Source organism: Bidens hawaiensis, unplaced genomic scaffold (genome assembly GCF_021521415.1).
Source record: "Bidens hawaiensis isolate Kalapana, Puna unplaced genomic scaffold, B.hawaiensis_p1.1 tig00000780_1, whole genome shotgun sequence".
Lineage (NCBI taxonomy): Eukaryota > Viridiplantae > Streptophyta > Magnoliopsida > Asterales > Asteraceae > Bidens > Bidens hawaiensis.
Genome location: NW_027491045.1, coordinates 3,646,656 through 3,661,879, shown reverse-complemented (window position 1 = coordinate 3,661,879; position 15,224 = coordinate 3,646,656). Strand labels below are relative to the sequence as shown.

At 35.2% G+C, this 15,224-nt stretch overlaps 2 protein-coding genes across 2 annotated transcripts; both read left to right on the top strand.

Moving 5' to 3' along the window:
* The first annotated feature begins 1,392 nt into the window (after positions 1-1,392).
* LOC143537055 (uncharacterized) lies at positions 1,393-6,424 on the top strand. The gene is made up of 9 exons (XM_077030919.1): positions 1,393-1,980; positions 3,104-3,190; positions 3,294-3,352; positions 3,451-3,546; positions 3,621-3,698; positions 3,796-3,858; positions 4,614-4,787; positions 4,857-4,952; positions 6,307-6,424. Exons 1-9 carry the CDS (start codon positions 1,761-1,763, stop codon positions 6,373-6,375), a joined length of 942 nt encoding a protein of 313 aa, XP_076887034.1. The 5' UTR covers positions 1,393-1,760; the 3' UTR covers positions 6,376-6,424.
* A 6,335-nt stretch (positions 6,425-12,759) lies between these two features.
* Positions 12,760-13,572, top strand: LOC143537045 (auxin-binding protein ABP19a-like). Its single transcript, XM_077030909.1, has one exon. The coding sequence runs from the start codon at positions 12,835-12,837 to the stop codon at positions 13,462-13,464; it is 630 nt and encodes a 209-aa protein (XP_076887024.1). The 5' UTR covers positions 12,760-12,834; the 3' UTR covers positions 13,465-13,572.
* The last annotated feature ends 1,652 nt before the right edge of the window (positions 13,573-15,224 follow it).

Genomic DNA, 15,224 nt, shown 5'->3' with positions numbered 1-15,224 from the left:
GAGTTATTTGAGATCGGCTTGCTAAAAAGCTCGGAGTCTGAGCCCAAACCTGAGCCTAAAAGTAGGCTTGTTTAATAAATGGGTCCGAGCTCGAGCAGTTTGCAAGACTAAACGAGACTGTTATTTATGTATTTTTTAAAAATATATATTTAATAATTGTTAATTATTACAATGTTATGAAAAAATAAATAAATAAATTACTAAATAACATATACTTTTATACATTAAATTATAATATAAAAATAATTATAATTATATAAAAAGTAATTGATAAATAAAGTAAATGAGCCGAGCTTGAGCTTGGAAATCTAATCACGAGCCGACCTTGAGTTTTGAAAATAGAGCTCGAAACGAGCTGAGCTCGAGCTATGTGTAAGTTAAACGAGCCGAGCTCAGCCATTTGCACCCCTAGTGTGAACGAAGCGATTTTAACTTTTAAGTATGTTACAGTGTTACGTCATTGTCATATAGACTATGTAAGGGTTTAGCAATATTATTATTTTATTTTGGTGTGGTGATTTTAACTAAAAATTAAATTGAAGAAATAAAAATGTGTTATTGGTTTATTTGTGAGGGATCCCGTCTCTCACACCTCTTACACCCGTTATAGCTTTGGTGAACTCATCTTTGACGCCCCTGGTTAATGTATGTGTAGCCTGTTAAATTTAGCTTATTAGTGACACGTGTAGTTTCCTAATTGGTCATCTCGCCTTACCTTTTATAAATTTTGGTGCCCAAAGGGACTGGCTAATCTTAGCCGCATTAGCCAATTCATCTGATATGACACGTTCTCATTGAGCTTAATATGTAATAAAAGAAAAAAGTATGGAGTGAAAAATAAAAGTTTATCTATGACAAATCTTGGTTAGATTGGACGTGGCACCCTAAGGCCCCCTTGTTTGAATAGTACACCACGCGATAAAACCACCACTGGTGTTACCGGTATGGTTTGATGGTATGCCTCCATGAAGAACAGAGGTGATAATTGTGTGTGTTTGCTTAGAAAACAACGTATGAGAGCGGGCGGTATCTTCGGGAACACCAACGCCGGTAATTGCTGGTTGCGATGGGTTCAAAACGAGGAGATGAGTCGTAAACAAATGAGTAATAGCGTGTCAGACCTCTACGAACAATGTTATAAAAATCGCTAATCGGTAATCGGGCGGTGTGGTGGGGACTATTGATTAATCGAGATTAATCCGGATTAATCGAATCGGACTTTAATGTATATTTTTCAATTTTAGATATACATGCACAAATCTTTATATGTAATTTTCAGTTTTACAAATACACAAACATATTCTGCCCGGAAATTGACTTGAATATCGCTGGAAACCATTAGTTTTTGCTGGAATCTCACCGGAAACCGATCATTTTGGTCGGAATCTCGTCGGAAACCACTTATTTTGGTCAGAATCTCACCGAAAGCTGCCGATTTTAGCTGGATTTAACCGTTGACCAATTAATTAACCGAGGAGACCAAAATTAATCAGTGAAGTGGGGACTAGTAATTAATCAAGGATTAATCGATGTCTAGTCGGGATTTTTGCAACACTGGATACGGGTTACGCCACATCCACCGTTAAACTATGTCTATTTTTGTAATTTTCCAACTATGGTTCGAGGGTATGATCGTAAATATCATTAATTCGCGCAATATCCAAAAAAGAAAAACAAAAAAAAAACGGATGGATGAAACTTGAAAGCAGCGATAACGAGTAACGAGTTAACGACTTGCTAACTGAAATCATCAATCATCAATGGCTGCTGTGCTACCTTCTTCATCAATATCTTCATACTTACATTCTTCATGCCACTACAAATATAATAATAATAATAATAATAATAATCTTCTTACAAGTTCAAATTCATGTACCTACCGTTCTTCCATCAGCAATGCCAGAAACCGCTCCGTCATCTGCTTCGCATCCAAGAAGGGAAAACCGGGTTTCTTCGACGTCATTCTCGACTATATCGAAGGTATTCTTCGTGCATTTTGTTGTAGTTTGGTTGATCAGTTGGTTGTAAATTGTAATGTTGTTGTCCTTATTGAATTGGAAAAAAGTAAAATTACTTGGTTTACATTTCATTATTAATTTTGTTAGGAATCTTCTATTAGTTTGATAATTAGGACACACATTTGATAACTGATATCGGGTATGTTTGGCAAAACTAACTGTTAGTTGTAGTTGGAAGCTGGTAGCTGTAGCTTTTTGGATATATTTAGATGTTTGGCCGAGTAGCTGGAGCTTTTAATAAATGTATAAAATTACTAAAATGGGCATAACTAAAAACAAAAATAGTAAATGTATTTATTTTGGAAGATTATTTAAGTAAATTAAAGTACTAAAAGCTTGTAGCTCTTTTTAAACGCTACTAGTAGAAGCTTTAAGTTTTTTTCTCCTGACCCAAAAGTTTCAAGCTCCTTGAACCAAACAAGGCTTTTAATTGAATAGGAGTTTTTTTCTTAAAAGCTTGAAGCTAGAAGCTCCTAAAAGCTTCCTGCCAAATATACCTCATAGTTTTCTTGTTCAATTGAAACAGACCTAGTTGATTGGGCACAAGGGCATGGACCTTAATTAGCTTATAAGTTATTTGCTCTAACCAAACAGTGGAGTTAACGGGTTCCTCCAACCCAATACGAATCTGAAAATTTGACACGATCCGGTTTCAAAAATCATGTAAGACACGCGAACCTTAACACGACCTGTTTGACCCTGAATATTTTTTTATTTTTTATTGTTTTCACATGCTAATACTTTATTTTTCCTTTTTTACACCAAAAAAATACATTTTATATGACACAGTCACGTCTAGTTATAAAATCTTATGTTTTAGTATTAAATTTTGACATAAGACACCCGACCGATTTAATTTATTACATATAAATCATTTTAAAAAAACTAACAGTAAATGGTTAAACGGGTCAACGATTATCCGACCCGTTTAGCTAAACGGGTTCACAGACTCGTTCCAAAACTGACCTGAACCCGTTTATACCGAACCTAAACCCACAAATTTCGTGTTGGGTTCTTGTCATGTTAGAAACTCACACCCCTATAACCAACCGTGCCTATATTTGACTCGGACTTTGATAGTGTAGGGGGGCCAAAGTTAAGGAAATGGTATGGAGCACCTGATCCTTATGCCGAAGATAAATTCATTTCGAAGGAAACAGATAAATCTTCAGGTAATCTACTGGAACAACTGAATTAGTTATTATTATTATTATTATTATTTTTATTTTCTTTCATTTGTTAGCTAAACCATTTTCATCACTATGAAAACCACAGAAGAAGATGAGGTTAGGGATGCAGTTTTGGTAACTGATGGTGATAACGAGATTGGTCAGGTTTGTGATGTCTTAGTTTTGTTCTTTACATGTTTTTTTGTTGAACATTTAGACGTGTAGTTTCCTGTTTAAGTTCCATACTATTTTAACTTTTGTAGACCATTATATTATCTTTAATAATCAAACGAATTAGAGTTAAAGCACTGGTGAAGGACAAACGTGCTGCAATGGAATCATTCGGTACTTATGTTGAGGTTAGTGGATTTACTTTCTCAAAATGTCATTAATGTTTACCTTGCATAATATTAATTTCTGGTTATGTTTGAAGTCAATAACCGGAGATCCGAAGGATTCTTCTTTTGTAAAGAAATCCCTGAGAGGTGTTCGTGCAGTTATTTGTCCCAATGTATGAATTTTAACGATCCAACTCTTTTTTGTTTTAACTTCATGTTATATGAGCATTTATGCAAGCTGAATCATTTGGTACATATGTTTCTTTGCAGGAAGGTTTTCTATCTAAAGTTGAGAGCTTGAAGGGGGTACAGCATGTGGTTATATTATCTCAGGTACTCTTTATCTTCTTGTCAGAGATGCCAATTTCAGCCCATTTACTTCTGTAGTTAGGGGCGTAAATGAGCCGATCTTGAGCTCGGTTCGCTTATTTTACTAAAGCTCTGAGCTCGGATCGTATAGAGCTCTATATCTAGAGGTCGAGCTTAGCTCGTGAGTAGTTTTTCAAGCTCGAACTCGGCTTGTTTAATATTTATTAAATAATTTATATACGTATATAATATATTCATATATATTTTATAATATTATATTTAGTTATTTTTATCATAATTATACATAAAAGTAAGTTTATATAAATATATTTTATAAAAGAATTATATGAATATTAGGCTCGTAAGCCAGCTCGAGCTTGATAAGTGAAGCTCGACCTCATTCTCATTTAATAAACAAGCTTACTTTTAGGGATGTTTGGAATTCCTTATTTTAGCTCCTTATGACTTTTTCCCATAAGTTAATAAGTCACGACATTGTAACTTATTAACTTATCCTCTCACAACATAAGCAATCCCAAACAACTTATTAACTTTTCATAAAGTTAATAAGTTATAAGTTGGTGAAAATAAGCAATCTCAACTGCCCCCTTAGGCTCGAGCTCAAGCTCGAGCTTGTTTAAACTCGGCTCGGTTCGAGCTTTTAGCAAGCTGATTTGGGGCAGCTCAGAGCGGCTTGGCTCGTTTACACTCCTAACTGTAGTTTGCATGGGCGGATAGATTTACTGTATGTTATATATGGTAATTTAACAATGCTGCAGTTGTCTGTTTATAGAGCAAGCAGTGGTGTTCAAGCAATCATGAATAGTAATGCAAAGAATCTTGCTGAGCAAGATGAATCCACGGTAGCCGCCTCGGGAGTTCCAAACACTATAGTCAGAACCGGGGTGCTAACTAATGATCGCGGGGGCAAGCCAGGTTTCAGTTTTGAGAAGGTATATTTTTGCACTATTTCAGTCTAGAAAGGGTAAATTTGGAAATTGGTTTAATGTTACAAATAACAGGGTTGTACAACAAATGGAAGCCTTAACAAGGAAGATGCTGCTTTCATATGCATTGAAGCTCTTGATGTAGTGCCAGAAAAACAATTGGTATTTGAGGTTAGTTAATAAGGCAGCCCGTAGTGGGCGAAAAAACACCCCATTTTGGGGCGACAAACCATTTTAACACCCCCCCCCCCCGGCGACAAATGGGACAATAGGGGTGGGGGGGGATACTCCTCGCCTGTGTTGTGTGTGTGTATATTATTATGTTTGTGTGTGATATATATATATATGGGGCTACAACACCATTACACCCCAAAAACAAAAACCTACCATTTGCTGACTGGGCGGCACGTGTCACAATTCGACCCAATTTGTAGCCCCTCCACTACACATAGCCTAAGGCTGTACGTAGTGGGCGGAAATAGGCGAAAAAGGGCAGCAACCCCCCCCCCCCCCCCCGAAATGTGGGGCGATAAGGGGGGGGGGGGGGTTATTGTCGCCTGCTTGTGTTGTGTTATTATCATTATTATATTGTTTTTGTGAGGTATATATATATATATATATATATATGTGTGTGTGTGTGTGTGTGTATAGGGTTACAACACCATTACACCCCAAAAACAAAAACCCACCTTTGCTGATTGGGCGCCACATGGCGCAAAACGCCCCATTTTGTAGCCCCTCCACTACACATAGCCTAATAGATTCTTCCAAAATGATAAGTCTATGCTAGGATTCTATATATTATCTTTTTATGGGGAACTGTGAGATTCTGTTATCGGAAAACTCACTGGACCCCGTCTATGCACTGCTAACCAGGGACCAGGTAAATCATAGCTGAGCTGTGCATGTGACTAGGGCTGCAAATGAACAGAACGAACGCGAACAAGGTTTTGTTTATGTTCGTTTGTTAAGGAATAATGTGTGCACAGATGGTTCACGAACACTTACTGAACGGGATTTTATGTTCGTGTTGTTCGTTCATTAAGGAAATGAATGTGTTCACGAACACAAACGAACACAAATAAAATTGGCGGAGTCTAGAGATTGAGGTCGATGTATTCATCAATGTAAATAATGAGGAAGAAAATGAGAACAATGCAAAAACAATGTGAAAATATGGTTCCATATTTATGTTAAGGGTAATAAATTAAAGTATAAAATGTTCAGATAAAATAAATAAATGTAAATAAAAGTTTCATGAATAACATATACAAACGAGTGTTCATTAACACATTACCAAGCGTTCACGAACACAATCTCACCGATCTCACTGACGGGGGCTTTGTTCAGTTTGTTTAACTAATCGAACGAAATTTCTTGTTCATGTTCGTTTGTTTATTAATCAAACGAACATAACCGAACGGTTCATGAACTGTTCGCTGAACGTTTGGTTCGTTTATGGCCCTACATGTGGCCTTTAAGGTTATCTTGAAATAAAGAATCATGGAATCATGTTTAACTACAGGTTGTTAATGGGGAAGAAAATGTTCTGAACTGGAAAGACCAATTTGGAAAGTTGATGGAGCAAGCATAGCACCTCGATCTCCGTCTGTAAGTTAAGGCTTCTCTTTTATGTATAATTGTATATTCATCTTTTGTATTAATAAGATCAGTTGGCCGAAAAGCATGACACGGTTGCGTTGTATTGTTTATTTAATAGTAATAGTAGTGATAATAGTTTATGTTAACGATTTAAATCCTTGTTTTCTATACTCGTTCCACCCTAAACTATACCGGTCATTTGCATATTCTTTAGGTGCATCTCTGTTATACATGCACCCGCTTCAAATTTCCAACCCAAACTATTCGGTCCACTCTCACTCATTATCCGAATAAATTTAAAAACCGATGGTTCAGTTATGGTTTTATCGAGATACTTTATGTAGGTTGTATTCTTATCATTTCGCCTTCTCGACAAATACAACCCGTTTTCATTATTCTTAGTGGTTACTATCTACATCTGAATAATGCTATGAAAACATAATATCAGAAAGTTAGATAGAATTATATTCTTTTAATTTGCGAAATTACATGACGGGCCCAAGTTTTTAACAATGCCATTGTGTTTCGGTCTTTGGGTATTCGAGGAATCTACTCAACCAGGTCAGCTCAAAAAAATTAACCAAAATTACAATAATAAGCTATTAGAATAATTTATTTAAGTTTTCACCTAATCTAGTATTAAGTTAGTAGAATAGTTTATTTAAGTTGGTGTACAATGAAGTTAATCAACAAGCAGAAGCTTATTTGTATAATGAGTTTAATAAATCATATTGAATTATTAATTTATTTATGTTAATCCAAACAACCAATTCAAGACACAAACATGAAAGAACACTTAAATGTCTAAAAATACATATTGATTTGAAAAGGTGTAAACCTTGGAGTAATGGTAAGTCTGATGTCATCTAACATATAAGTCATGGGTTCAACCCGTGGACACGGCCTCAGGGCTCATACCCAGGAGCGAAGCTTAGTGAGGGCCAGGTCCCCTGTTTTTTCGCGCAACAATGTAAATTTAGTCGTTTTTCGCCCGAAAATGTTTATACGTGGTGTAAATTTACCCGTTTTCGGCTAAAAATTTGAGGCCGACCCCCTTCATTTATAATTTTTTTAATACATTTTGAGTCCAGTCCCCCCCCCTCCCACTTTGTTTATGCGAGAGCCTTGTGCACTAGGCTGCCCATCATGATTTGAAATAAATTCGATCCGAAAAAAAGTAAACAAGAGTTAAAAGTTTTGCATAAGCTAACATAAAAATAAATAATGCAGAAAAAACAACCCATCCTATATAGGCGATGGATGTTTAAACACTCATTACTCATCAACAGACAAGGGTAACACCAGGGCCTCCTAGGGTGGGGCTGAGTGGTCAACGGCTCACAGCCCAACGCTCCCCTAGACCCGATTTTTTTTTAAATCCATATGTATTTTTTATAAAAAAAAACAATATATGTATTTAATGTTTAAACTCAATTATGTATTAACTAGCTTGGCCTAGCTTCACTCTACTATTCATTCATTTACTTAATTTTGTTTAAAAATTGCTTGCTTCGAACATCAATATCTCAAAATGCGTATATTATACGCTCCGTAAATCACAATTTTATAGACGAATATTCTAAGATCTTTCGAGATGTCAACAAACACCAAGTGGAAAAGTAGACCATTTTTGTCTTTGATTGATCATCTTACCCTAAGGGGAACTAGATATGGCCATACATTAATGTAGAGAGACTAAAATCATAGTCTCCTATGAGTAATTAGCTGTCTCATTATGTCTTCTTATGAAGTTTCAACTCCATTGCCATGTGCACTTTTTGAGGACCACTGTATCACTTAGAAATTATGTTGATATTTTGTGTTATCAATCAAAATGATATTTGCACAAAGATGGAATAGATTATGTTAAACTCTAGTACTGGTTAGAATAGTGGCGAATCTAGGCGAAAATCTCAAGGGTAACGTTAAAACTTTTTTTACCCTATTTCATACAATGTAAATTTAAACGAAATGTTTAACCGTAGTTTATATAATAACCGATTTATTTACCTTATTTCATATAATAATATTCTTTTAACTTAGTGTTTGACCAATATAATCATTTTCTTGGAATTTCCGTTTAAAAAGATTGCTAATAAGACTTTGCCGTTTCATCGTTCAAGTTCTTTAATTTTAGAAGAAACAAAATATAAACCCCAAATCTCTAATCAATTCCAATTTACATTATCCAAATATTCAATAAAATATAATTATCATTCAAATATTCAACTGCCCATAGACAAATACAAATTAACAATTTAAATAAACATATTAACAATTATAATTTTATATAAAAGTAGAAGAATACATAAATTGAACAAGTAGAAGTCGAACCATGGAAGAGAGACTGAGAGAACCCACCCTAGCCGTCGGCTGCGCCGTGGAGTTCAGGTGACCAGAGGAGGGCAGCAAAGGGTCGGGATAATGTAGGGTGGACAATGGCTAAATGAAGCTTTGTTATGTTGAATGTTGATGTCCGGCTTAAACCAAATGTCCAAGCATTAAGGAACAACGAACGATGGTTTTATTTGGTTTGAGCTTTAATTCGGTTGGGCTTTAATTGGTTTTAGTTTTTAATTGGTTTCGCTTTATACAAATAGGGGTAACGCTATATTTTTTTTTCAGGGGTAGCGAAATACGAAAACCAACCGGAAACTTGTTTTATTTTCCACTTCCGGCGAAAAGTTGAGGGTAGCGAAGGCTACCCCTGGTTACATGTTGAGTCCACCACTAGGTTAGAAGGTGTGAAGTGCATACTTGAATGCCTTTAGTTGCTCGCTTCTTTGCGGTGGTTAGACCATCGTGTAAGAAGTCTCAGCAACTTATAACATATTTAATATAAGTTTAAATACAATTTATAAATCCACTTATTTTGTTACACACATTACTAGTTTTAGTTATGAATCCACTCTCACAGTGTTAGCATTTATAACATGTTATGAATTGGATACATCACAGTTTAACTTAGGGCTGGCAATTTATACATGGCACACGAATACACGACACGTACATACACTAATTTAACAGGTAACATAACATGTAAGGCCTTAACAGGTTTCGTGTACTAAACAGGTAGACACGGAATTACCTGTTAATTTTCGTGTTTAAACAGGTAAAAACCTGTTAAGTACATGTTAAGTACCTGGTTAGATTTTTGTAATTAAATATATTTATATATATATATAATTATAAGTTATCCTAAACCCTAAATTCCTAAAACATTCTCACTCTCTTTTTCTCAGCCGTCACCACTCACGAACCTTCCCTCCCCGACTTTTGTTTAACTAAACTAGTTGTCAAATATGTGTTTCTAAACAACTCTTATCGTGTTTTATCGTGTATACCAGGTAGTAACAGGTTCATGTTCGTGTTGAGATACAGGTACACGATAAGTTTTCGTGTCGTGTACAGGTATACACATTTCGTGTCCGTGTCTTATCGTGTTTGTGTCTTATCGTGTACGGGTATACATGATATGCCGCCCTAGTTTAACTCAAGACATTTAGTTCAGAGGACAGTTGTGCCTATATAGAAATTTAGTGCAAGAAGAATAGTTCTAACCATTGATACCTTATCTTCTCCAATAATATTGTTACCTTAGAAAACTAGGAACATTATAAAAACCTTACCTTAAAAAACTAGTCATTATTTTTATTATTGTCATTATCTAAACAAATAATTATAGTTTGTTAGTATATTTGCATGCATTAATTAATATGTGTAAGATTAATATTTATATTCAATTTTAATGATCAAATATTAATATCCTATGATGGTAAATATTCGATTTCATTGTGACAATGTCAGTGCTATTTAGATCTCGGGTAATCCAGTTCAACATTAACGGACTAAACACATTGAGTCGGATATTCATTTTGTTCACGAGCAAGTTCAACGCAATAATGTTCAAATTCTACATGTCTCGTCCTGGTACCAAATTGTTGACATCTTCACAAAAGACTTGCTGATGATTTTTGCTCCAGTCTAAGCATACGACCTCCTCTCGCTTCGACCGTGGGGTGTAATAGACCGGATATATGTAAATAATTGGATATATATATAAGGAATTTGCATTAGTTTACAATTCATGTATCTTATTTCTAAATGAGAGATATAGTTGAAATATTTGTAATTAATTAACCTATAAACATATGAAAGAGATCAAGGGAATGTTTATGCAAAGATATTATTCTCACAAGTTATATTAATCTTGTACATGTGAATCATGTGTTATTCATCTTCTAATCGCATACCTAATCAACAATATGATGCTTAGCTAAGACCGAAAGATAAACGTGCATCACTGCATCATGACCGATACAAATTGGCGTAAGTAGAAAGCAGCCACAAACAAGAAACTCTTTTAAGGGAAAAATGGATAAAATTCACATGATAGTTAAAACGAAGTAAATCAAAATAATTAAAAGGGAAAACCATCAAAATTTAGGTTTGCTAGCTTGCTTACTTTTATTATCAGGATTTTCGAATTGTATGACTGGACATTAAAGTAAGCAAGCTTGAAACGAATCAAAATCATTAAAAGTAAGCAAGCTAGAAATAAGTCAAAAACATTAAAATCACTAGAAAAAATCGTCAAAATCAAGTTTTACCATTTTCGAATTGTATGACTGGACATTAATGTAGAATAATGAAAACCCCGTCGGGTGTAATTTATTATTGATCAACCATATATATGAGTAAAATAAGATAAGTACAAGAAAACATAATCAAATACAGTCATCTAACTATGGTAACACTATAATAATAAAACTCTAATAATATATTCCATAATATTTTCTAATAATTAATAGATGATAAACGAAGTGTTTTGTCTCGCTTTGGTCTAAAATATATATAAAGCTTAATGATATTGTAGAAGATTGAAGCTTGTATGATAGAAAAGATCATCATCCACGCATCCACAAACTACTGTCACAAAATCTAAAAGTTGTAAGAGAAATTTATGCCTATATGGAATGATAGGGTTGTCAATTATTATTAATTTTTACTGGAATTTAGACCGAGTCGAATTTAGTTTACAAACCCAATTGAATTTTGAATTTTGAATTTTGTTTTTAGATAATATTCAGTGTTGTACCAATTAGGTCATTCAAACTTTTTTTTGTCTCGATTATGTCACTCAAGTTTTATTTTTTTATTTGATGTATAATCTTAGGTTTTTCACTTATTTGATAGGTTAACATGCTGATTTGGCAGTGTTTCTTCATAATACACAACTTCTATATATTATTTATTTTTCATTTTATTCAAATCAACTCAAATTTGAATTAGTTTTTTGAATTCTAATTTGATTTCGGTTCTAAACCGAATTTAGTTTTAAATTCAAGAAGACATAGACGCGTAAGTTGGAGGTTGCAGAGATGAGAATGCTAAGGTGGATGTGTGGGCATACAAGGTTAGACTGGATAAGAAACAAGGTGTTTCGGGAAAGACTAGGGGTGGCTCGTATATCAAATAAGATAAGAGAAGGTAGATTGAGATGGTTTGGACATGTAAAAAGAAGACAACAAACGACTCTCGTTAGATTAGTGGAAACTCTCATTATAGAAGGGAGGAGGAGTAGAGGCAAACCCAAATCGACTTGGGATAAGAGAATTAGGCATGATTTGCTAGATTTGCACATATCTAAGGACATGATTCTGGATAAGACTTCTTGAAAACGTAGAATTACTGTAGGAGTTTGGGTTTATTTCTTGTTATAACTTTTTATTATATTATCTTCATTATTACTTTCAATTTCTATTTATGGTTAAAATTCTATCATAATAGTTAATAATAATAATATTATTATTATTATATCAATTATAAATTTTGCTTAAGTGTTAGTATAGTATTTCTATACTACTATTTTCTTATATTTTATAACAGTTTGTTGTTATTTATTTATTTATTTATTATTATTTTTATTTATTTATTTATTTTTAGCTGAAGGTCTCACTGAAAGTAACCTCTCTATCCTTACGGATAGAGGTAAGGTCTATCTACATCTCACCATTTGCGAACACTACAGATAGCTTTAACTATATATGAGATATGTTGGGTATGATTGTTGTGTTGTTGTAAAAAACCGATCTCATAAGTCATAAGTCATAAGAGCTGTTTACAAGAACCATATACACTAGTTTTGCTAAACAGTCCAAAATTCATGCAAAATCATAGCAAAAAATATTAAATGTTGTCTTTTCCTACAAACTTTCTTCAACAAAAAAAGTTATTATCTGTTCTTGTCTATATTGGAACATGGTGGTCACTACCAAACCAGCTTGCATTTTCCCATTTTAGTTAAATCTTATTATTCTAATCCAATGGCTGTACTTGCTTTGCATGGTTCTCAACTTCAACTTAACCTAAACCACACTCATCATATCTTCATAGTTCACTATATAATATTACCTAACATTACCTCAAAATCCCACAACTCTCATTGAAAATGATTCACATTCTTTTCATCCTATGTTCTTTGTTCACCTTTTCGGCTCATGCCGCGGTGCAAGACTTTTGTGTTGCAGACCTAAAAGGTCTGCAAAACCCATCAGGCTACTTTTGCAAACCTGTTGCCACAGTCACAGTAGATGACTTTGTGTCAACAGGTTTGCGGTATGCTGGAAACACTTCCAACATAATAAAAGCCGCAGTCACTCCAGCATTTGCTGAGCAACTGCCTGGAGTGAATGGGCTTGGGATCTCCATTGCCCGATTGGACATCCAACCAGGCGGTGTGGTCCCAATGCACACGCACCCGGGTGGGTCCGAGCTTCTTTTGGTGACCCAAGGGTTTATTCAAGCGGGTTTTATCTCGTCGGGTAATAAGGTTTATGTGAAGACGTTGAAGAAGGGTGATTTAATGGTGTTTCCACAAGGGTTGTTGCATTTTCAAGTGAATGCTGGTGGTGTTACGGCTGTTGCGTTTGCGAGCTTTAGTAGTGCGGAACCTGGCCTTCAGATTCTTGATTTTGCATTGTTTGCGAATGATTTGCCGTCGAAATTGGTGGAGGCGACTACTTTCCTTGATGATGCAACCGTGAAGGCGCTTAAGGGTGTTCTTGGTGGAACTGGTTAACTAAACATTGTAATATTATGTTTACAGCATTCTTTGTGTTGATTATATTACTGGTCTGTTTTGTAAGTCTTATGAACTTAATGATCATGGTGTTCTATGTTTTATCTGTATTTGAAGACTGGTAGCTTTCGCAATATTAACGCAAAACGTTCTAAAATAAATTACAATTTCAATGCTTGGTGGCGCTTAAAAGCACGTTTGTTTCATCATCATCATCATCATCGTACTCAGTATATCCCACCAATAGCAATGCTATGGTAGGGTCTGAGGAGGGTAAGATGTAGACAGCCTTACCTCTATCCCATAGGGATAGAGAGGCTGCTTCCGGTGAGACCCCCGGCTCGATAGTAGTTTTGCATCAAGCCTTGGACATAAGGCACATAGCACTCAATCATCGGGACACCGGCTGATCGGTGCATGTGCCCTTGTCTTAAAAGCACGTTTGTTTATAACGTAAGAATTTAAACGTTACATTTCAAACACACGACTTTAAATATCGATATCTAATTTATCTTAGCTCTATTATGGATACATTTTGGTTCGTTGTGAAGCCCTCTTCGAAAACGGAAACGAGTAAATAATAATTATATTAATATTAATTGCACATAACTAGTTGTGTTCAAAGTTAGTGAAAACCTCCAACAAGGTGACCATGTTGATTTGAAGTGTAGACAACACACACATAAATAGTGCCTAGAGCATCTTCAATGAAGGCTTACGAACCGGCCGCCGTTTTCTGTCTCCTCTTAGTTCCAAATAGAGTGTGTGGTGCGGTTCGGTGCGGTTTTTAGCTAAAACCAAAACTTCGGTTTTTGGAGTTTTGAAACCGTTCAGTTTTGGTTTTTTCGGTTTTTCGGTTTTCGTTTTGGTTTCGGTTCGGTTTCGGTTTTTTCAATTTTTGCCATTTGAGCTTGAAAATTTTAGGCCGAAAAAAAAGTTGGCAAAAATTGTAAAATAATAGACTATTATATATTTGATAAAAAAAATATTGGAGTTACATCATCATCATCATCATCATCATCGTACTCAGTATATCCCACCAATAGCAAAGCTATGGTAGGGTCTGAGGAGGGTAAGATGTAGGCAGCCTTACCTCTACCCCATAGGGATAGAGAGGCTGCTTCCGGTGAGACCCCCGGCTCGATAGTAGTTTTGCATCAAGCCTTGGACATAAGGCACATAGCACTCAATCATCGGGACACCGGCTGATCGGTGCATGTACCCTTATCTTTCAGCTATCAACGCCACTACATGATGCCTGATTAACCGTCCGTCACTTTTAACGTTATTTTCACGAGATTAGTAAAATAACGTCAAAATTAGTGCAATTTCACTTTTGCCCACCCGAGGGTTCACACATATATACATCATATGTGCGCACCGCAAGCAGGGCTATAAATTACTTAATATTGGAGTTACATATTTATTAAATTTCTATAAATTACTTAATATAAAATATAAAAAAACAAAAATTTAGGAATTCGGTTCGGTTCAGTTTTTTCAGTTATTTTTACGTGCAAAACCAAAACCGAACCGTTAGTGTGCGGTTTTTACAAAAATATAAATCCAAACCGTCGTTTTTTGTTTCGGTTTGGATTTTTCGGTTTTACGGTTTCGGATCGGTTTTTTCAGTTTCTTGCACACCCCTAGTTCCAAAAACTTCGGCCACCGTTTTCTCTCTCTTCCTAGTTCCTAAAACTTATCGTTGTCTTCTATGGACCTTGCGAGCTCTCGACATCTTCCACATCCTTCCCTCTAAA